Genomic DNA, 23371 nt, shown 5'->3' with positions numbered 1-23371 from the left:
CTTGTATTTTGGGCCTTTGCAACAAACAAAGGAAGGCCCTATCGTTTGAAGAGAAATTGATTGTTTGTTTTAGGACATTACCTTTCTACGAACGCATCTTACACATATTCTTCGAATATTTTCTTGAAAAATTTCCATTGTGTTCTACAAGTTTTTGAATATTAGAAATTTATTGGGATTGTCACAAGCAACACAATTCCTAATAAGCTGAAATCAAAATATTATGGATATGGAAATACGGACGCATCAAAGTTAAAAATATACAGAAACTAATTTCGATTGAAATTTTTGCAAATATTTGGCCCCTGATACCGCCAAAACTAACCAAAAAAAAAAACGAAAAAAATAATGTTTTTTGTTTAATATTTTACCAAATAACTTACAACTGATTTTATTTACAAAAAATTATTAATGGTTGATTTTTGTTGTGTGGTAATTGTTTTTTTTTTTCTTTTTTTATAAATCACTTAGTAATAGTATAGTGTAATGTTTTAGGACTTATATTCATTGTTTCTTTTTTTTTTTTCTTACTTTTTTTTCGTTTGCAGTTGTTTTCTTTCTGTTTTTTCTCTTAGGGGAAGGGAATAAAATTCTAAATTACAATTAAAAACATTCTATTCGTTTAGAAACTTAAAATATAACGTTTACATGAATTATAATAATAATAATAAGTATAAGAAATAAAAATAAAAAAATCATAATTTTAATTTATAATAATAATAGTAAATGTGAATTGAACATACTAGTTCAATAATAAAAAAAATAATTTATAAAATTTCTGCGGTGCATTTATCACTCACTCTCACTAGCTTCAATGCCCTGCCGTGCAGGGTATTAAAAGCTAGCCAAAGTTAAAACGAAACCTACTGCCATTTCTGGAAGGAGATTATAGGGGGGAGGTCTGGGGGGATAATAGGGGATAGAGGGTCGTGTTGATAGAAAAGTTGTATTTTTGATTGTGATTGTTATTTTTTTTTTTTTTTTTTCATTATAATTTTCTGTTATAATTTAGATAATTATGTTAAGAGAAGGAGAGAATGTGGTTTGTTTGTATTTCTTGTCTTGTAATTTGTGTTGTTTCTTAACAGTTTTGCTTGTTAGTTTTCTGTTTTTCGGGTGATTTTTCTAAGCAGTTTTTCTTAAACGGATGTTTGTTGCCATATTTTTTGTTTTGTTTTCTTTCATATATTATATCTAAAGATTATAATAATTATATTATATATGTGTGTGTTTATAATTAATTATTTTTAAAAGGTAGGCTTAAATTTACCATTACTATTTTTTGTTTTGTTTTTAAACTTAATTTTTGCTCATCCATATTTCTTTTTTTCTTTATATGTATATACTTTTTCTCAGAGAATATTTTTTAGTTTATTTTTCATTCTTTTTTCCATAACAAAGTTTCTTAAACAATTTTATTTTTTATTTTTTTAAATTAGTTTTGTTTTTGCTGCTGGTTCTTCTAAGTATATATTCTTTTTCTTTAGTTTTCTTATCCACAGAAATTTTCATTAAATGTCTTGCTTATTTTTTTGCGTTTCATCAAAACTTTCACATTATCCTTGTAGGCTAAAAATTTTTGTTTTTGTTTTCTTCTTTTGTTTCTAACTTACAATTAAAAAATTCTTTCGCAGTTGGTTGGTTTTATGTGTGTTAAAAATGAATCACCATGTTTTACAAGAGAGAAAAGGCAGAATTCCTCATTTGTTTTTTCTTTGGGTCCAAAAGAATTTTTTTCCGCCATAATTTTTGTGTGAATGTGGTGGCCTGGTTGATCAAAAAGCCTCAAATTTCATTTTAGTTAAATATAAATACAAATCTATATATTGCTGTCATCAAGAATTAATTTAAATTAAACGAAATTTAGTTGTCTAAGAGAACAAATTCCCAATAAAGTAGATATCTTGGAGTTTCTAAAAAATGTAGGCAAATTTTTTCATTATCGAATTTGGGAATGAATCCCTTTCATTTACACACAGAATGGGGGTCATAAAATGGTGTAATTTTTCATGAAAATTCTGTAATTAATTCCCGAGTTCTTTTTATGGAAGATATCGTATTAAAATCGAATTTAAACAATCAACTATTTTATTGACAGCTTCGTAAAATATATCAAATCGAAAGTTCCATTATGCGCCACAAATATTGAACTGGCGGCGAAACATCACCAACGAGTTCAGACAACTTGGGGATAGTGGAAATTTAAATCGTGGTACTTTAAAAAAATTCATGCGGAGGCGATAGTAAACAATACTGGAATGTTTTTCTAAAATTACATCATTTTAAGTCTAAATGAAATTGGAGACACACGTTCGAAAATATAACTTTTGTTTGTTATAATCATCAAAAGGAATATAGGAAAGGAATCATATCCGCCGTAGTGTTTTGAGAAATAGATTTTAAATGCGAGACTTTTTGGGAACTTTAAAGCATAATGAAACACAATTATGACATGTTTAATTGTAGGTAAATTATTACACAAAGGCTTTACAAAAAAATCACCAGCTACCACCACCCCTCACACAAGAGCCGAGCCGAGTCGAGCCACACCCAATGCTCTGGCTGTGGCTAGCCTAAGATTTCTATAACAACACCCCACACTTAACTTAAATGTTACGCTTCGCTATGCATTTTTGTTGTTGTTGTTGTTCAAGTAGGGAAAGATGAAATCTATTCTGGCAAACGGCAGTGTATAAGTTTTTCTTAAGTTAATTTCCTTCTCTCAATCTGCAGAGAAAGAAAGAGGGAGCCGGGGCGTGGGGCGAGTGGGGGATTATTTTCATCGGCGTTGTATTATTTCTTTTGTTCGACTCTTCTTTTTTCCCTAAGAAAATGTTAGCATTTTATGTTGTTGCTGTTGTTGTTTGTTTTGACGGCATTGCTGTTGCATTGTTGTTATAGAATGCTGCTGTTGTTGCTGGCTGCGAAAACTTCTTGTGCCAACATATCCGCTGCCATTGTTAACTGCACCACCAGCCGTAGTTGGGGTGGGCAGCATTGTTGTCGATGTTGTATGCGGTGTTGAGGATGAAGATGAGCTAGCTGCTGTGGCATTCGTTCTTCTTGTATGATGGTGATGATGATGTTGATGTGGCTGCTGCTGCTGTTGTTGTTGGTTTATTATATTGTGATGAGACGACATTCTTGGAGCAGAATGATGGTTTATATTCAGATTCTGATTTATTAAGCTATGTTGATTTTGATGTCTAACATGATGTTGTTTATGATTATTATTATTATTACTGTTGTTGTTGTTGATACTATGATGATCCGGCTGTAATGCTGCTTGTTGTTGCTGATATTGATGTTGGTGATGATTGTGGCCAATATTGTGGTTGTTGTTGTTGTGGTTATGATTGATATTAGTGCTATTACTTTGTATTAACTTTAACAATTATGAATTGGAATTACGTTTAGTGTGCAGCTAGGACGAACTCGATTGATTCAAATTGCCAAACATGCCCGCTGAGAAAGAAGTCTGTCCGGCAGAATTGGCTTGATTACCTGATGATTGCTGTTGCTGCTGTTGTTGTTGCTGCTGCTGTTGTTGTTGCTGCTGTTGCTGTGTCAGCGATTGGCCACGGCCATGCTTTGGAATGGGAGGTTGTATGTATTCGTGCCGCGCCAGCGCAAATACATCCATGCGATCTTCTTTGCGATAAGCCAAACATCCTCTAATAAAACTCTGTACAAATATAAATACAAGAAAAATGATTAAAGGGACTTTCTCTCAATATAGAAATGCATTCTGCATCCTACCTTTGCTTCATTGGATACTGTTGGTTTTGTAGAGAATTGTACTTCTGTGGCTTTCAATATGGTATTCTCCTCTAATATGGTGGCTTGAGATTGATTATGGCCAAATGGTTTCTTGCCATATAAACATTGATAGAAAATTACACCCACGCTCCATACATCGACTTTAGATGAGATTTTTGGTGGATTTTTACCCACAACAAAGCATTCGGGCGGCAAGTACCTAAATAATTAAACAAACAAAAAATTAAAAATAAAATCCTTGAAAACTCCAATATCATCATCATGCTTACCAATATGTTCCTGCTCCCTGCGATGTCAGATCCATGCCATGATCAGGATTGTAATTTTCATCATCCATAACTTTGGATAAACCAAAATCTGTTATTTTGATTTCGCCGCACACATTGCCCTCGGTCAATAGAATATTACCCGGTTTCAAATCATAGTGGATAACCGGTGGTTTAATCTCATTCAAATATTTTAAAGCAGAAACAACCTTAAAATGAAATAGTTTAAAGGATTAGTAAAATTGAACGGTCACCGTAATTAAATAAGTAAATACATACCTGCATTATAATGGAACGTGCTTCACGTTCTGGTATCGTTTTGTGTTGCTTTAGATAGAAATCTAAATCATGACCATCACAATATTCTAAAACTGTACAGAACGAGTTCGCATCGATTTCAAAGACATCATATAATTTAACCACTCTGGGATGATCAAGGGCCTTGTGAATGTTGTATTCTCTTAAAGCGTGCCTACAAAGAAAATTAAATGATTAAACAATGATTCTCATCGCTTTCAAATATTACTGACTATCAGGATGTAACTAGTTTTATAAAAACAGATAAGTATGTTTCAATCTTTCATAATCTACATTAGACCTAGTAACTGGTGCGTATATAAAAGGCATAAATGCAGATCTCTTGACTTCAAAATCAGTGTATAAATTTAACCATTACTGTATGTAATTGTAAACCTTTTTAAATACTTTACATATTTTAGTTTTTTTTTATAACTTTCCCTTCATCCAAATATTTTATTATACAACGCCCACCCTTCACCTAACTGTAACCCACCACCTAATAAGAAATTTGCCACATCTCGCTTACTTGATATAATTGGCCTTCTTATCTTCTTTCCAGTCCTTATTCAACTGATGAACTTTACATGCAACATAGCGTTGTTCCTTCAAATCAAATGCCTTATGGACTTCAGAGAAACCGCCTTTTCCCAAGAGCATCAGCAGTAGATAACGGTCATTCAATACTGGGTGATTATTGAAGCGGGACTGTAAATAAAAAAAAAACAAACACAAATTAAATAACTGCGCTCCACAACGAGGCCACACTCAATAGCACATACCTGGTCTTCATTCAAGATACGTTTCAATTCACGTATATGCAAATTACGTTCACGTTCCAGTTTTTCCATTTCCAACTGGAGATCGGCATCTTCTTTTTTGAGAGCGTTTTGGCGTAACTTAAGAATCTCATCGTATTCGTAGTATTCTTGAGCGGTGTAGACGCCTGATACGGGATCAGGTTTAAGGAACGTTGCTGAATCGGAACCACTGCCAGAATTGTCTCCCCGTCCCGAACCACCGCCACCACCACGATCCGATAAACGATCAGAACCCATGCCAGTACCGCTGGTACCACTGCCGCCATTGTGTAACAGTTGGTTTTGAGCTTGTGTCGAATTTGATCGCGATAGACCACGACCACTGCCGCCACCTCCGCCAGTTGCCGAGGAGACGCCACTGATGCCGCTATCGTTGCCCGATAGACGATCACATCCTGCGTTCATGTTGGAGGAATCATTGGAATTGGAATTCTGCTGGCTATTATTGTTACGCTTGCGACCAGATTCGGCAGGCCGTTTCTTCATTAGTTGCTTCTTTTGACGATCGATTTCCTCACGTTCAGCGGAGATTTCTTCTTGTCGTCGATTCAACTCCTGGAAAGCATAACCGTCGGTCCAGTTTTCCTGGAATGTAGCACCTACACGCTGTGTAACGAACTGGCCCAGCCGCAGTCGGTTCTGCATGCACTTCTGGCGAGCCTCCTTCTTCTCAATGCTGGATTTCTCCTTAAGCAGCTTCTTGACCACATCAATACACTTGGCTATGTGGGATTTGTGTTGATCGATTAGTTTTTGATGAGCAATAATTTGACATTTTTGTTCATCAGACAGTCTTGTCATCTCATCCAATTTTGATTTGCTGGATTCACTCTCCGACTCACGTTCTTGCATGTCGTGTTGGGAGAGATCGGTTTGAGTTCCTTTGGTAACCATCGTTGTCGAGGGTTGTGGCTGGGGCGCTCCACTAACGCCAACGGTTTGTGGTACACCACCTGGATTGTTGGTGAGCATGCCGGCATGTTGCAGTGAATTGAGTTGGGCGGCCGCTACAGCGGCCATTTGTTGTTGCTGCGAGGTTGTCATAGTCTGTTGCACGTTTGTGGCAACGACGGAAGAGGCGGGAAGTTGAAGAGTTTGCTGTTGTTGCTGCTGTGGCAACGGTGGAGGAGGAGGCCCAGTACCCGCACCACCACCGGCGCCAGCTGTTGGTGCACCACCCATCAAGGAACCACCCGCAGCTTGATTGTGTACCATGTGGGAGGACGATATTAGACCAACATTACCGCCCACTCCAACAAGGGGTGATTGCGGAGGAACCATTGCATTGGAAGTTTGCTGTTGTCTCTGCTGCTTACCCGTTACCGAGTTGGCAGCCGCTACACTACTGTAATGGAAATCTGGAGGCGGGGGTTGTGACGTAGGTGTTGGCGGCATACCGCCTGGTGCTGAAATTTGTGGTTGCTGTGGACTAGGTGGATACATGGGATACGTGCTATTACCGCCGCCTACAGATGTTGGCACTTGTTGGGCCTGGGGCCCAGGTTGCTGCTGCGACTGCTGTTGTTGCGGGCCAGCCGATGAGGGACTCTTGGAGCCGCCGCCAGCTGTATGCCTCATAGGACTATTAGTGGATCCTGTGGACTGTACACTGTGCTTAGCATTGAAATAGTCATTGATCTTTTTGTTATCGCCCAAGGAGCCTCCGCTACCAGGTGGTAGGAGACGAGGTGTCTTGCCACCGCCAGAGCCAACACCGGAGCCTGGCATTTGAAGACGATCCTGTTGAGCACCTAAATTTAGAGATAAATTGTTTTTTAATAACTGTGAGCCAGAAGATGAGGAGGAATTGTTGTGTTTAGTTGATTTACTAGCGTTGCTTGAATTATTACCTCCATTGCCGCCACCAGGACCGCCGCCACCGCCTCCACCACCGGCACCACCACTGTCGTCGGTATGCAAAGCGGTTATTTTCCGTTTACGTTTTCGTTCTGTGGGCGTGCGTGATAGCTTTTCCATACGTCCAGTATTTGTGCTACCGACGACACCGCCTGCACTGCCAGCACCACCGCCAGCACTGCCAACTGTCTGTGGCTGATGGGATAGCTGATGTGGAAGATGATGATTTGTGGTTTGCATGGCGTTTGGATCTGTTGATATACCCATACCGCCGGCACCGGTATTCATCATACCGTTTCCAGCTGTTGATACTGTTACGTTTGTTTGCTGCTGCTGCTGTTGATGTTGCAAAATACCGATTTGTTGTTGCAAGATACCGCTGGACTGTTGCTGCGCACTTAGCATGTCTGAATTAACAACATCTTTTTCACTGTGCGAAGAGCCAGTGCTCATATTCGAGTCAGGATTACTGCTGTGGCCACCACCACTGTGCTGTTGCTGCTGATGCAGCAGTAGATGCTGTGAATGTGTCTGCTGCTGCTGTTGCAGTTGAGAAGCCGTTTGTTGTTGCGATGTTGGCGTTTGTAGGTGGTGATGTTGTTGGAGATGTGTATGGGGAGTTGTGGCAAGTGTTTGGGGCGCTTGGCTGTAATGAGTTATGTGTTGTTGCTGCAATTGTAATTGCTGCTGCTGTTGTTGTTGTGATTGCTGTTGCTGCTGCTGTATTAATTGCGGCTGTTGTTGTTGAACCTGTGACAAAAGTGCCTGCTGCGATTGCTGTTGCTGCTGCTGTGAATTATGAACAAAATGTTGTTGCTGTTGTGTTGTATGATGGCTTATGGACGTCGATGTCTGTGGGGCCATCTGCAATTGAGCGCCGGCGGACATCTGCAAATAGAAAGGCAAAATAAAGATGTAATTAGTAATGTTATTTGCATAATATGCCAAATTATTGTAAATAAAATAATTAGCTTATATAAGGTCGTATGAATTTATTTAATTCGAAAATCTTCCCCTACAACATGTCAAAGAAAAAAAAAGAAACATGGAGTGGTTATCTTTAAACCCAAATTAGTTTTGGCCCCCCATTACGACACGTTACAATTGTCACTAATCATAGCCTAGTCACATAACAATGACAGCAAAGAGTTGAACAGCTGATACGTTACATACGACAGACAGCACGTAGTGCACTAATTGCAGTTGTAATTACTCGCACTTTGCGATAAGATTTTATTTAATCAATGACCAATAAATTGTTGAAATAATTTATGTAGGTGGTTGGTATTGCTTATAAAGTTTCACACCTATTTGAAATTTAAAATAATAACATCTTAAAAATCAGATTTGAAATCAATCGCGGAACAAAAATGATTTCGTCCAACTTTCTTCAAGGAATATTCGGCATGGATGGAGGTAGGCATTCATTACAAACAATTTTGAAAGGAAACTCAAACCCGACGTGATGTACTAAAATACCTACGACCAAGATTTTTTATTCACACAATCCAAGAAAAAGACTCAATGAATTTTTAAGGGTGGAATCTTAAAAACACAAAGTGATTCTTTGACTACTTCGAGTTTGACATACTTATATACTCCACATCGCACACACAACACGCAATACATAGGCGACTGACTATGTAAAAGTAAAGCAAAAGTATGTATGTATAATTAAAAGCATTTATAATCAAGAACAACGCAAGAAGACGGAGGAAGGAAAGAGAAAACTAATCATCAAATGTCTTATTCGGATTATAGGTGGTAATTGTCAAAAGTAAAAATAACACAACATTTTTTTTAAATAATTAAAACACAATTATTTTTAGCAACAATTAACACAACTCACATCTTTTAAACATCATTGTCATTGTAATTTTGTCGTCGTTATCCTTTTAGGCTAAGGTCAATCAAGTAGTCACAAGTTTTAATAATTTCATTAATTTCTTCTTTCACAATTACTTTTTTTGTCTTATTTGTCAAAATTCTTCCTCCTCTTTTGTGTTACTACTACACATTTGTTGTTACTTTTCTTTAGATTTCAATGGGGAAGAAGATGACGGCGATGATGATGGAACAGCTGTCGTTGGTTTATTCTGTATTAAATGACAGAGACGTCGAACACCAATCTCTGTGAGCACACAGCAAAAAAAAAGAGAAAGAGTTAACACAACTCTGTCACACACACGCACGCACACACAGCTACTCAATGATTATGTCAAAATTGTCAAATTGCCAGTGTTGTAAAATATTTCATTTAAAATCGTTGTTGTTCGTCGTTCACACACAGCACATCACGAAAGCAAGCAAGAAACGAACGAATGAACACACAAGGAGAAGAAACAAAATACAGAAAACACAACAATCAAAACAGAGAACAAGAAGAAAACACTGAAAAAATATACAGAGTAGACGACGACAACAGAGCACTAAACTGGCATAAAATAAACGAAGAAGAATACGGCGATTTTTTTTCTTTTGAATACGCACAAACACACACAGCCGGCCGAAGAGTGTGCTAAACCCATACTAAAGTGAATTTACTCGTGCAGTGTTCTTGTTGTTGTTGCTGCTGCCGCTGTCATATCCTCGGTGCACACACACGCGTAGTCTTTGAAAAAATCCGCGAATAAACACGAAATGTCTGTAGAATCGACAGGCAGTCGGTCGGTTGGTTGGGCGACCAGTCGTTTAGTCCGGCGATTACGTCGCTGTGTTGTTTTGCCATTTACAAAGCAGTAGTGGGGGAACAAAAAGAAGAAGCAGAAATGGCAGTAGAGAAAAAAGTTTAAGAGATTTGCATGAAGTATAGACGGACGGTTAAATATGGCTGGGGCACAAAAAAAAAAGAAGACGGCGGTGGCGACGACGACAAAACAACGAATACAAGACACAAAATAAATACGGGCAAAATAACAAAGCAGGCACGAGAAAAAATAAAAATGGCTACCACGAAGGGAGAAACAACGATACAAACTATAGACTATTGTGATTAATTTCTATTTGCACAAAACAAAAATCAAATTTTCAATTAATTTTCGCTTGCTTTTTCACCAAAATACATTCAAGCATTATTTCCACTTTACGAGAAATTTTACCGTCACTCACACACTTCCGTTTTTAATTTTGAAAACTCTGTGTTTTTTTAAATTAATTTCCTTAATTTTTTTAGTGTAACTTTCTTTTTTGTTTTATAAAAAGATTATATTTTTTAAACACACATACACACACTTATACAATTTGCTATGCGAATTAAATACTTTTTTGCAAATTTGTGTTTTTTGGCGTTTTTTTTATCTTTTCCTAACCTACCGATGACTGTCAAAACGACATTTGCTCTGTGATTTGTGTGTGAGTATCAAGCGACAGGGATAGAGCATGGGTGTGTGTTTGAGTGTATGTTATTCAAATATTTTGGCTTTGTTGTTTGCTTCGACTTGATTTAAGATTTTTAGCAATATTTATGAATGTTAAAACAAAAAAAAAAACTAAAATTGATTATTTCATTTTCTTTGTCAATCACCGTCACCATCATCGCCGTTCTTGTTTTGTTTTTGTTCATTTTGGGACGAAAAAAAAAATTGTCTTTGGGAGAGAATATGCCTGCGTGTTTGTGTGTGTGCCACTGAATTGAGAAAAAAAAAACTCACACAAAAAGTAAATGAAATTAATGAATTTTTTCCATTCTCCAATTTCTTTTTTTTTTGCAATAATTATTTAAAATTTGTAATTTATTAAACACTTTGCAACACTGGCCGCGATCATTAATCTTTTATATTAAGGTATTTCATTAAATAAAATTACTTTTCACTGCATTTTCTTCTTTTTATTTTTTTTTTTTTTTTGTTAATTACAACAATTTCTGTAGTTGAAAGCAAAAAAAAGAAAAACTGTATGGATATTTTAACGAAAAAACTTGTCTTGTTCCGCGAGACGTTGATAATGTTAAAAGGAAGGAAGAGAAATATTTTATACGCCAATAAATGGTCTCATGATGGTGGTGGTGTGTTGTTGTCTCATCGTGCTGCTGCCTGCTTGCTAGCTGGCTGTTCGCAACGTCATTGTAGAAAACATACCGACATACATACCATACCATACATGCATAAGAGCACTCATGAGCGAGGGAGCAAAGAATGTGTGTGTATGTATCTTTTGCCAAATGCCTACTACTCTTGGTGTGAATGTATGTTTGAATAGAGTAAGTAGCAACAACAACAACCAGAGAAAAAAACAACGAATATCATTCAAACAATGGGTTGCCGTGTTTTACAAAATAATCAAAAACAAAATCCTCTTGAAAAACGAATCAAGCAGCACACAACAAGAAGAAAAAACATGGGGAACAATTTTATATCAAGTCCCAAGTGCGCTTTGATGCCTAATTTACTTCTCTTAAATGTTTACAACAACAACATATTTCCAAAAGGGGGGCTGCTGCTGCCTTCTCTGTGGGCTGTTCTCTCTTCCGTTATTTCCAAAATTATGCCATTCTCTCAACACTAGAGTGGCAGGCAAAACATTGCAATTTCTTTTTTGCCTCTCTCGCCGCTCTGTGTTATGTACTCTTAATAATGTTTTGGGTGTTTTTTCTGTTGTTGCTGTTGTTCGTTTGTTTGTTCGGTAACAGAGAATATGCGCTGCTTTGACGATATAACAAGATAAGGTGTTAAATTAACAGATGTTAGGTCAATGAGGTGTATCATTTGACTGTCTTATTTATTATTCAAAACACAGTGGGACATTTATGGTTGGCATTTAACAGAGAGATGGTGGTTGAGTTTACATTGGGTTAAATCGTTTAACATTCACATGTAGATATTAAAGTGGTATTATTTTCTTCTTTGCTGTGGCGATGTAATTAATGTGGTTAAGAGATAATAAAATTTAACAGAAAAGAAGAAAAAATGATAAGGCATTGGAGATGAAATAAAACCGAAGCGAAAAATTACAACTAAGTGGGAAAGGGATTGGAGTTTATTTTTTCGGTGCAGAAAAACTAATTTTTCCTGCAAAAAATAGTTAGTCTTTTTTCTGGCAGACAACAACGCCAATTAATATGAGTATCCAACATCATATCAGGCTATGCGTAGGTATGTATGTTTATAGTTATTTTTAGATATGAGATTATGATTAACAAGCATTTAAATGGAATGGGAAATGTAACTTTTTTCTCCAAATTCTATACTGAATAGGTAGATGGTAACGTAACACAAATTGAAAATGGATGGATGGATGTCAAATTACGATTTCATGAAAAAAAACCAATGGTAGGTTTAGAAAGGGGTATAAAAGTAAGAAATAATTTCAATAATAAATGGGAAGACCAAAGAGAATTTTCTCCTTTAACTCAACCAAAGAAATAAATTCTGGATGTGGTTGCAAATAATTCCAACTAATAATGGTGGAAAAAATTGGAAGAAGAAAAAATTCTGTACACGATGCAGCAAGCAAGAGAATACATTTTTTTCTGTATGTTGTAGGTATGTATGTACCTACCTATTCACAGAAAAAATTAGGTCATCAAACAACGAAGCGTTTACATAAAAGCCAAAAAATTCATCTCATTCAGACAAGAGCAGCAAAAAGTAGAAACGAAAACATGCATGCCAGCCAACCCATAGAATTCATTTAATTTCAAATAGATTTTCCCCTCAATTTGACAGTCTGACCATTAATATATACCCACATACCAGCCAACCGAACCAACAAACATTGTAACAGATCTGCTGGCATTAAAACTATTTTCAACACATTAAAGAAATAATGAATTATCGACATTTTTCAGAGTCTGACTGACGTCCATCCACCATCCCCGTCCGTCCCCGAGAGCTTCCCACATTCTCTCAACGCCAAATTATTTCCGTTTTCACCACACCCCCACACACACATCAAATCAAGTACCCAACAGCATACACACAATGACACTTGAGAATCAGCTATTTTTCATAGCACCTAACCTAACTCTAAGCGAAGAGCAGAATCGGCAGCATAATAGTTCAAATACAACGCACAATCGGTTTGGTACATGGCAGCCAACACAAAATACAGAAGATGCAAAACCCAACAACAGCACCATCACGACGACGGCCAGAAAACCAACCGTCGCCTCGTCTCGCTCGCGTTATGGACTTTTTGCAGACCTTACAATCCGCCGAACCTATTGAAATGGACCGACTGCTAGCTGCTGAATCAAATAATCCACAACACACAGCGTGTTGAGAATAGGTACCTAGTAGTCAATTGGCAAAACTGGGGGGCACAGGCAGGCAGCAACATAATCATCAACAACATCAACCAAACAAAGCGACAAGCAACACAATAGGCAGCAGGCAGGCAAACAGGCGGCCCCTGTAGGTGTATGCAATGAAAAAGAGAGCAAAACTTAAAATGCAAGTCAGACAACCGAATGAACGACGAACAAACGCCTGTCCAACCAACCGACCGACCGACCGCATGTGCATGCATATGAAACAACATTGAGAAGTGTATACACAGCAGCAACAACAACACCAGCCATCAGCAGTGCACTTCATACAATGCCATATCAAATACATTGCCGTTGGTCGTCGACTCGTCCGTCATACGCCAGCCATCGTCGACCGACTCTCATATAAACAAATCTCAACAACAATACTTTCAAAAAGCAGCGCAAAAAATAAAATTGCAAACCCGAAGATGAAGAAAAAAAAAGGCAACACGAATGGGCAAGCAACCAACAAAATAATGAAAAATACAAAAAAAAAATCGAAATGAAAACTAAAAACCAGTCCAACTAGTTTAAAAGGGGAATGGACTCCAAGTAGTGATAACAGCAACCAACCAACAACGACGACGACGACGGCAACGAGACCGACCGCATACGAAATGGAAACACAGCAGCAGAAGTGACAAGCCAAAGCAAGCAAAAAAAAAAAAAAACGATAATTGTATGAAAATATAAAACACAACTAAAGTCAAACAAGAAATGATACACTACTGCCGACGAACTGCAGCACACACAACAAACAAGCGAGCGAGAGTCGTCAGTCGTGTCGGGGCCAGACCAATCTAACATAGCAGAATAACAACAAAAAAATACAATATAATATAAAACCGAAAACAATCACTATAATAAATACAGGCAGCAGTAATACCTCCCAAATGGGGGCAAAGTCATTTCAACACGATCTTAGATAAGACCGACCGACCGACCATCACACAACACCAAATATTTGCAACAAATCTAATGTGGTTTGACGCCAGCCGGTTCGTGTTAGAGATATTATGGTTTGGGGCCTTAACAGATATGGAAAGAAATTATTTGTACTAATTTTTGGAGAAATATCTTGTTTTTTTGTGAGCACGGGGGGAGAGTTCAATAACCAAAGAACTACCAAAGAGGTGGAAGATTATGTAGAGAAAAGTCATAATTGAATATGACATTGTTACACTCCCCCACCTCGATCATAGCATGGAGGGTATATATTACCCTTTCGGTATTGAAAATGGGCTATGTGGGTCCACGTTTTGGTATATCCCCCATATAACTGTACCTCAAGATATTCGGTATTTTGATGGATTGTATCACACTTTTCACCGAAAATATTCCAAATTTGGAGTTTGAAATTCCTAATGGGTAATACAACCTATGAAACAAAAATTCCACTTTTTCGTCGTATAGCCCCCTTATAACGGTAACTTCCTATAATCGGTATTTTGATAATTTTAGCGACATTACCCCATTTCTTATTCCAAAGCTTTCATTTTCAAGTTTGCCGAGCGGGATTTAGTGGATCATGGACCCACATAGAATTTATCTGTCCGAAACTATTTGAAGGGTTCCATGTGTAAATCCTAGAAACCAACAGAGGCCTCAGTTTCAGAATTGCAGTTATATCCCTTCACCCAATTCCAAATTCCATTTAGAACTTTAGTACACATTTCCGAAATCACCTTCATGTACAAAAGCTATACATTAACAGCGACAATAATATAAAATTTGAGAATTTCAGGACTATCTGTTCACCGAATACTAAATATAGTACCTTTCAGTACTCATTGCACAACAGAGACTTCAGATACCAACAGAGACTTCAATATCAAATTTCGGGATTCCTTCACTGAACACCAAATTAAGTACCATTTAGTACTTTTCGTACAAATGTAAGACGCATTTCCAAAACCACCTCCATAACTTAATCACAGATACCAACACAGACCTCAATATAGCATTTCAGGATTTGCGCTCTTTTCCTTCGCCCAATACCCAATTTATTCGAACAAATGTGGACGTATTTCCAAAACCACCTCCATAACTTAATCCCAGATACTAAAAGTGAAGTCAATAGCAAATTTTAGGATTTCAGCTCTATCCCTTCACCCAACACCCAATTTAGTAACACTTTGTACCTTTTAAACAATCATACATACATTTCCAATCCACCTCCATATCTTAACCAGAGACACCAACAGTGACATCTATATTAAATTGTAGGACTCCAGCTCTATACCTTCCCCAATAACCAATTTAGTGCCACTTAGTACTTTTCGTACATTTATGCCACACATTTCCAAAACCATCTCAATTACCTAATACCAGACACCAACAGAGACCTCAATATCAAATTTCGGGATTCTAACCAATTTAGTACAACTTTGTATACTTTTCGTACAAGTATAGGACTCATTTTGAAACCAACGCTAAATCCTAAACACCGATACCATCAGCAATCTAAATATCAAATTTCAGAATTGTATCGCTATCTCTTTACCCAATACCAAATATAGTACCGTTTAGTACTTTTCGTACAAAAATAGTACACATTTGCGATCTCATCTCCATATGTCCAGGCTATACTTAAGTACCGAGCCTTACACCAAATTTCAGATTTCAAGCACTATATGTTCAACCAATACTAAATTCGACCAAATATAGTACTTTTTAGTACTTTTCGTGCACTTGTAGTTAATATTTCCAAAACAATCTCTTATCACCGACAGGGGCTCTAATACAAAATGTCCAAATTCCGTTTCAACAGTTTCATCCAATATCAAATTGTACCAAATTAGTACTTTTTACACATTTCCAAAACGGCCTTCATATATCAAACTAACTTTCCAATCTTGATTCTAATACCAAGTTTTTTTAGATATATCACATAATACCTTAAAGGTCGAATTTACAAAAACCCCTTGGTACATCTATCAGTGACTTCCATTTTAATTTTCGAAATTTTAGACAAAGTATTCGATTGTTAATGATTAAATACTAAAATTTTAGTACGAATTTCCAAAAGCCCAGCCCTTTTACTATTTAAAATTCTAGCTTCAGCCGTTTCGTCTGGGCGTTGATTCTATGCCAGTCAGTTATCGCAATCTTTTATAACTTTAACTTTCGAAAAAATAAACAATTTTGATTCGGATTTTGAAAAAAAAAAAAAAAAAAACAAAAACGAATCAAAAAGATCCCTTTGGTGTCTCGCTTAAGGGTAATCAAAGTAATCCTGATTATTTTTATCAGTAATATTGCCAAAGACTCTATATACCTAAAATGCACGGATCTCGTGAAATCTTAAACCGAAAATTTCCAAAAACTTGGAAGATGCGGGAACTTGCTTTCTCTATTTAGGTTACTTGGCGATGTAAACTTTCAAGACGCCGATACACGTGTCTCCTATTTTTAGCTCAGCAACAATAGTCTTTTCGGTTTCCCTGTATTTATGGGAACATTTGTTTTGGTAGCACAGTGTAATTTACGGCTGAGGTATTTGTTTTCCATGTTTTGCATTCATACCCTATCATCCCCTTCTCAGTTCACGCAATATATTTGACAATACATTTCCGACAACATGTACGTACGTCCGCACGTACTTTGTTACACATCGTTTTGCCAAATCTATTAACACACTTTCGACTGCCCTCCTCATACATTCAGTCAACAAACAAGTTTTATGTGCCGGTACATGTTTGACTGTTGCGACTTCCCCAAGTTCGATGTTGGTTCGATTGGTTTGTTCATTCGCCTGTTGTGTGTGGTTCGATGGGGTGTTCTTTCGTCTGTTGTTGTTATCACATCTCGTGCTGTCGGTCGGTTGGTTGTCGTAAATTGTTTTGGTTTGGTATGCATTTGTGTGGCGGCTCTGTTTCGTGTGTAAAACGTTTTAGTTTAACAGTTCATGCCGATGAGTCAAGGTCGAGAGACCGTAGTAGTATACAACGTCACGTAACGTCAGCGAATTATAATTTTTTGCTGCTGCTACTACTAGTTGTTGTTGGAGATGTTTGCCTTTATGTTTTTGGTATTTTTATGAAAAATAGAAGGAAGACTCATACAGAAAAAATTTCGTTTTCAATTCTCACCGATGGTGGCGGTGATGATGAGGTTGGTGATGATGATGAGGTTGGCGATGATATTCGGGCAAGTGAATGCATACGTGAGTGCTTGATAGGTGTGTGTGTGTATGGTTGTGTGTTCGTATGTTTGTTGGGGCTGTGTGTATGGTTTTACTCGCCCATATATGAAGACGACGGAGTAATTTGTGTTATGTTTGCACAGATAACGATACGGCAAACGACGACTACGACGATGATGATGGACGGACGGACGCCAAAGCAAACCAACAAATAATGAACGACTGAATTAAACGAAAACTTTTGTACATATTTTTAGTTACGGGAATGGAATATTTTTAGAATTTTTTCGTTGATTTGTTTTCGTTTTGCTGCTGCTGTTTACACAAAGAATTCAAACAACACACAATAAAAACTAGTTGTTGTTTTTTTCTTTTTGTTGATTTTTGTGATAAAGTGAAATACAGACATACCCATACATACACTGGGAGAGATTTTCTTTGTAAAGTGTAATTTCTTTTTAATTGAATATCGGAGAAATGGTGGAAGGTGTTTTGAGTTGACAGTGGTAGATTTCACCATCAAAGTAATTTCCTCTGCGAGACTCTAGAAAAATAGGGAACCTATTTAATCACTAAAAATACAAACAATTAAAGACAAATTCAAACTTTTTTCTTTGTATTAGTGGATCTATGATCTTTTTTAAAAATGAAGTGGACCCGCATCTTGTCCTTCTTTTGTATAGGAATCCTAAAACTAAGGGCTTCTTGATATTAAAAATTGTAGTCTTAAATTTTTTGTTTAAATTTTCTTAAAGTGAAGAAAAGGTCTCTCCAATAAGAACATAACTTAAAGAGGTCTTCCAACATCATTAACACATTATATATTAGGGAATTGTTGCTAAAGCTTTTAAAGCATTGTCTGATATTATTATTAATTTCAAACCGAAGATGGAGATTCTTTATTTAAAACATAAAAAGGTCAGCATAGGAATTCCCTAAACTTTATTTTCCATTCCCGACAAAACTCGGTAATTTCCAATCGTAAAATATTCCTAGGACGAGAGCCCCACCGAAATGGCAATTTTACAATATTTTTTTATATTTTATACGAAAGTTAATTATTTGCTTGTTGGGCGCCATTCCCGTTATACTTTTCCAATACATTTCTCCGTATATCCCTGGACCTTTTTTATATCAAAGAAAACTTTAATGACACAACAAGGATTTGAAATACTTAAGGAGGATAACAAAAACTGAAAAATGTTAAGAAGACTCAAAAAGTTAAGTGGACTCATTCAAATCTAGATGAACAAATAAAAGAATCAAAGAAGACACAAATCACTAGAATTTTCTAATGACTTCACAACCGATGGTTAATTGAGGACAGTAATTATCAAATGCTTAACAAGTTTGTAATTAAAAACCAGTAAAGAAAGTCTTAAAGTCGGGCGGGGCCGACTTTATGATACTCAACACCACTTTGCTAATTTAGTAGGGCTTCGCATAACAATTAAAAGTTTTTATGAGAGAATTCAATCATACACGCTATGATTATATTTATAATTTAAAGTTCAAAGGACTAAAAATATGCCGAAGCAATTGTATCTTTTAAATTCGGACTTGTATTGCCCATTTGGTGCACAATTAATATGAAATCGAATAAAGATATTATATATGGGAGCTATATCCAAATCGGAACCGATCTCGATAAAATTTGGCAAAGATATTTCTGAGCTGTATTTGATATATTGCCACAAATATCGTTGTTACGGAGTGCATATTACTGCTGTGGGTAACAAATATAACAATGAACATTATATATGGGAGCTATAGCTATATCTGAACCGATCTTCACCAAATTTGACATACTAGCTTCTAGACTTAATTCGGTTGTAAGTGCCAAATTCCATCCTATTTGGACAAATATTAGACGATTGGTGCACAATAAAAAGTAAACCGTAAATTTAGCAAATGTATTTCTGAGTTGTATTTGATATATTTCCCCAAATATCGTTGTCACAGAGTGCATAATACGGCTGCAGAGGACAAAAATAACAAATCGGATGAACAATATATATGGGAGCTATAGCTATATCTGAACCGATACTTATTTTCAGACCTAATTTGGTTGTATGTGCAAAATTCCATACTATTCGGGCTGATATTACACGTTTGGTGCACAATAAAAGGCAAATCGGACGAAGATATATGTGGGAGCTATATCTAAATTTTGACCGATTATCTCCGATTTCAACAGGGTTCATCGTTGGGCCAAACAATGCTGTTAAACTTTTCAAAAACAATAAAGTGGGTGAGGCCGTTGTATGGGGCCATACAAAAAAACGGGAATCTCCATAGACAATTTTATACTTCAAAGATCTACCGAATCTTCTTAAATACCAAATTTGAAACAATTTCGTGGGTAAATGTGACTGAGACTACCAAAATGCCGAATATCGGTGGATATCGTTATATCTGCGCTATAGGAAAACGTGGACCTAAATATTCAATGTTCTGCCGCCGGAACTAGAACCCCTAATGAACTATAAATACCAAATTTTACACAAATCCGTGGAAAAATATAGCCAAAATCATCGAAGTACTAAACATCAGGATGTGCCATTATGTGGGGCCTATACACACTATGTATCACCATAGAATCTAGAACCCATTTCGGACTACAAATACCAATTTTTGGACAAATCCGTGGAAAAATATGGCAAATATCATCAAAATACCGAATATTTGGAGGTACCGTTGTATGGGGGCTACACAAAAACGTGGACCCATACAACCTACCGGAGGTAGAACCCATTATGACAAATACAATTTTTAGGCAAATCCGTGGGAATATTGGCAAAAATCATGAAAATACCTATGTTATATGACGGCTATACCAAAACGAGGACTGATACATCTCATTTTCAATTAAAACCATCCAAGACACACTACAAATTGTTCTGCAAATAATGTGGGCTGTATCGTGATTTCAACAGACAATAATCCAACTTTTTAAAAACAAAAGGCTAGTTCTTAGGAACCCCATTATTTTGTCACTATTTCACAATTTTCGTAATTTTTTTAGTTTTCTTCAAGAATATTCATCTTTACATCACATTCCAATTTTCCTCACAAATGACAATCTTCTTCTCAAACACGTATTTTGGCCCCTCAAACTACAACTTCCATTTGTTCCGTTTAGAACAAAAATAAAAGAGGAAAGAAAAATGGCTTTCTAACAAAAAACAAAAAACATTTACATTTCCCTTCACAACGATAAAACGACATTTAAAGATGGAACCCAAACCATTTCTCCACAACCTTACGTCTTACATGGCAACAAAAGTTGAAATGTGGATATTACACCACGACCAATAACAACAACAACAAACTAGTGATATAGGTGGGTAACCACTTGAATAAAGAAATTTCTATTTAAAAAATGCAAAACTATATTTTCAGCAAAGTAGTCAGCTAGCTATTCGCAAGCGTTGCTATTTTTTAATCATGTTAAAGTAAAGGTTTTTTCGGTTTGCATGTGTTTGTACAATAAAATATTATTTACAACAACAACGAAAGCAAATCTGATGAGTCGTAGTCCGTCTATCGGCAGTTAGTTGGTTGGGTTACACGATTATTTTTTTTTCTTTTTTTGGTTTTCCATTTGATTGTATGTAGGTAGAGGTATATGCATACAAAGTTATCTATCTATATACCAAAGTATATAACTACAATAAGTATATATTTTTTTCTCTGTTTTCTTATTGCCTTTGAGAAATTGTTTCGTATCTCTGTTTGCTTGTTTTATCTATCTTTTTGCGTTTGCTCTAATTTTTTTCCTTGTTAAATTTACATTATCATAATGAAACGACACAACAACAACAAGACATACTAATATTGTTTTTCTTTGTTTTTATTTTGTGTGTGCCTCTCTCTCTGCCTCTCTTTCTACCTAGTCTAATGCATTCTCATCGTGGAATAATTTCGTTGTTTCTCGTGTTTTCTTTACTTCTCCAGGCAGAGAAAGGGAGTAGACGTGTATTGTGTGTTTGTTTTCTTGTCATTTTCATGAATAAAAGAAAAGGAAAAAATATATAATGTGTCATAATAATATTGTTGTTGGTGTAAAAATGCAATTTTCTTTTCCTTTCTTTTTGTCTGCGATGTGGAGCCCAACAACGAGCAAAAAAAAAAAAAGGGAGTAGAGAAACGCACGTGCTACCAATTTATACAACACTGGAGAGTAAAAAAGGAAACAATATTTATTGGTCTCAGTGGTTCTCTGGCATTCTCAAGGGGTCTCAGAGACACGACCAGTGAGCTTGAGAGTATATTGAGAGAGTTGAGAAAAAAATTACGATTGTTTACAAATTTTGTTGTTATTGCATTTGTAGTGTTGCAATTTTATCGTCAAATAACATTTTGCAGTTTTGTTTGTTGTCTTTTCTTCTTTCTTTCTTTTTGGGTACTTACTCTTTGCTGAACATAAAGATTTTGTTGTTGCTGGTGATGCTGATGCTGCTGATGCTGCTGCTGATGATGATGATTATGGTGTTGCTTTCTATTCCGTTTGGTGGTTGTGGTGGCAGCAGCACTAGTAATGCCACTGTTTGTTGCAGTTGTTGTTAGGGGATTAATATAATTGACATTTGCCGTTGTTGTTGCTGTTATTAAACCGGCAGCAGCTGCTGCAGCTGTGAAATCTGTTGTTGATCTCTTGCGAGTCCGTTTACTTGTTGTAGTTCTTGTATTGTTATTTGTTGTTAAACTTTTACTAGATACTGTGCTCGAGTTGGCTCCGGCTGTTGTTGTTGTTGCTTGTATAACAACCATAGGATTTGTTGTTTGGTATTTGGTAAAATTTCGATGTGCTGAACTTTCTGTTATTGTTGAAGTCTCAATTAGCGACATTGGCAAAGTGAGAGACATCGGTGTTTTTTTCGTTCTTTTGTTGGAGAGAAACACAACAAACACGCACACACAACACACAGAGCACAGACGAGAAGAGCGTTAACAGTTTTCTCTCTCTCTCTCACTCACAAAAAACTAACACTTTATTCTGGCACACTCGCGTAGGTTCTCTGGCTCTTCTGTTATAGACCGAGAGACAAGCAGAGAGCACTGTTATGTTTGGTTTTTCTTCGGGGTTACACTTTTGTTTTGTTTTGCCTTTTTATTTGAAATGCATTTTTCTCCGAGTGTTTTGTTGTTGCTTTTGCTGTAAACACCACTACGTTGCTTGTTGGGTTCTGTTTATTTGATGCTGCTGTTAAGTGTATGAGTATTTTCAGAGTGTGCTGATGCCGTTGTTGTTGTTGTTGTTATTTTTTTCTTTTTGTTGTGGGGAGAGAGCGGCGAGCGCACATAGAGACGAGCACACCACAATGATGTTGGATTAAAAACAGCTGTTTTTCGACGACCGGCTTTATTGACAGCTGCTAATAATGCTCGGCTATGGCTACGGCTGCTGCTGCTGTTGGCACCACCACTGCTGTTATGTTGCCTTCTGGTCGTTTTTAAAGCTGTTGTTGTTGTTGTCGTTGTCGTTGTTTTTGTTCTTGTTTTTTGTTGATACATACAAACGACCGCAACGACGACGTTCATTTGGTTTGCTTTTGCTGCTCTATGTACAAAATTATATACATATGTAGGTATGTATTTTTTTATATATATGAAAAAAACACAACTTTTTTTATATACTTATGATGATGTGCCTATGTACATGTGTGTGTATTGTATTCACCATATACTGCACTATGTTAATTTGTTTATTTCTTATTATTTTTCTGCTTCTTTCGCGTTTCTTTTCACATTTGTATGTACTACAACTGGGTATGTTGTTTGTATGTACTACTATACTCGGCACTAAAATTAAATTGATTTTCTTTTATTATTAGATGGCGATAATTATGATGATGATGATAAGCAGAGAGGGAGACAATGATTGGTTGTTTGGTTGGTGCGGAGGAATAAAAATACTATATGACTGACACAATAACAACAAAAATAAATTAAATTT

At 36.5% G+C, this 23371-nt stretch overlaps 1 protein-coding gene and 1 long non-coding RNA gene across 9 annotated transcripts in view; one reads left to right on the top strand and one right to left on the bottom strand.

Moving 5' to 3' along the window:
• Positions 1 to 346: 346 nt before the first annotated feature.
• LOC101898175 (serine/threonine-protein kinase tousled-like 2) overlaps positions 347 to 23371 on the bottom strand; it is a 330300-nt gene continuing 307275 nt past the window's right edge. For 3 of the 8 annotated variants that reach the window (XM_059129797.1, XM_059129798.1, XM_059129796.1), the window contains exons 2-8: positions 21826 to 23217; positions 5126 to 7909; positions 4873 to 5051; positions 4326 to 4518; positions 4050 to 4255; positions 3760 to 3979; positions 347 to 3685 (exon numbers count right to left, since the gene is read on the bottom strand). In XM_059129797.1, coding sequence (XP_058985780.1) covers positions 3425 to 3685; positions 3760 to 3979; positions 4050 to 4255; positions 4326 to 4518; positions 4873 to 5051; positions 5126 to 7909; positions 21826 to 22281 — 4299 coding nt within the window. In that variant the 5' untranslated portion in view covers positions 22282 to 23217 and the 3' untranslated portion in view covers positions 347 to 3424. Of the gene's footprint in view, positions 3686 to 3759; positions 3980 to 4049; positions 4256 to 4325; positions 4519 to 4872; positions 5052 to 5125; positions 7910 to 8870; positions 9064 to 10825; positions 11157 to 21825; positions 23290 to 23371 lie in introns of those variants that run through there. The other 5 variants (XM_059129801.1, XM_059129803.1, XM_059129800.1 and 2 more) reach the window with 4 other exon arrangements.
• On the top strand, positions 8048 to 9152 carry LOC109613962 (uncharacterized). The gene is made up of 2 exons (XR_002195296.2): positions 8048 to 8437; positions 9060 to 9152. It is a non-coding gene; the product is annotated as an uncharacterized LOC109613962 (long non-coding RNA).

Source organism: Musca domestica, unplaced genomic scaffold, assembly GCF_030504385.1.
Source record: "Musca domestica strain aabys unplaced genomic scaffold, Musca_domestica.polishedcontigs.V.1.1 69, whole genome shotgun sequence".
NCBI lineage: Eukaryota > Metazoa > Arthropoda > Insecta > Diptera > Muscidae > Musca > Musca domestica.
Note: the sequence above shows the minus strand (reverse complement) of the source record. Positions and strands in the feature narration are given on the sequence as shown.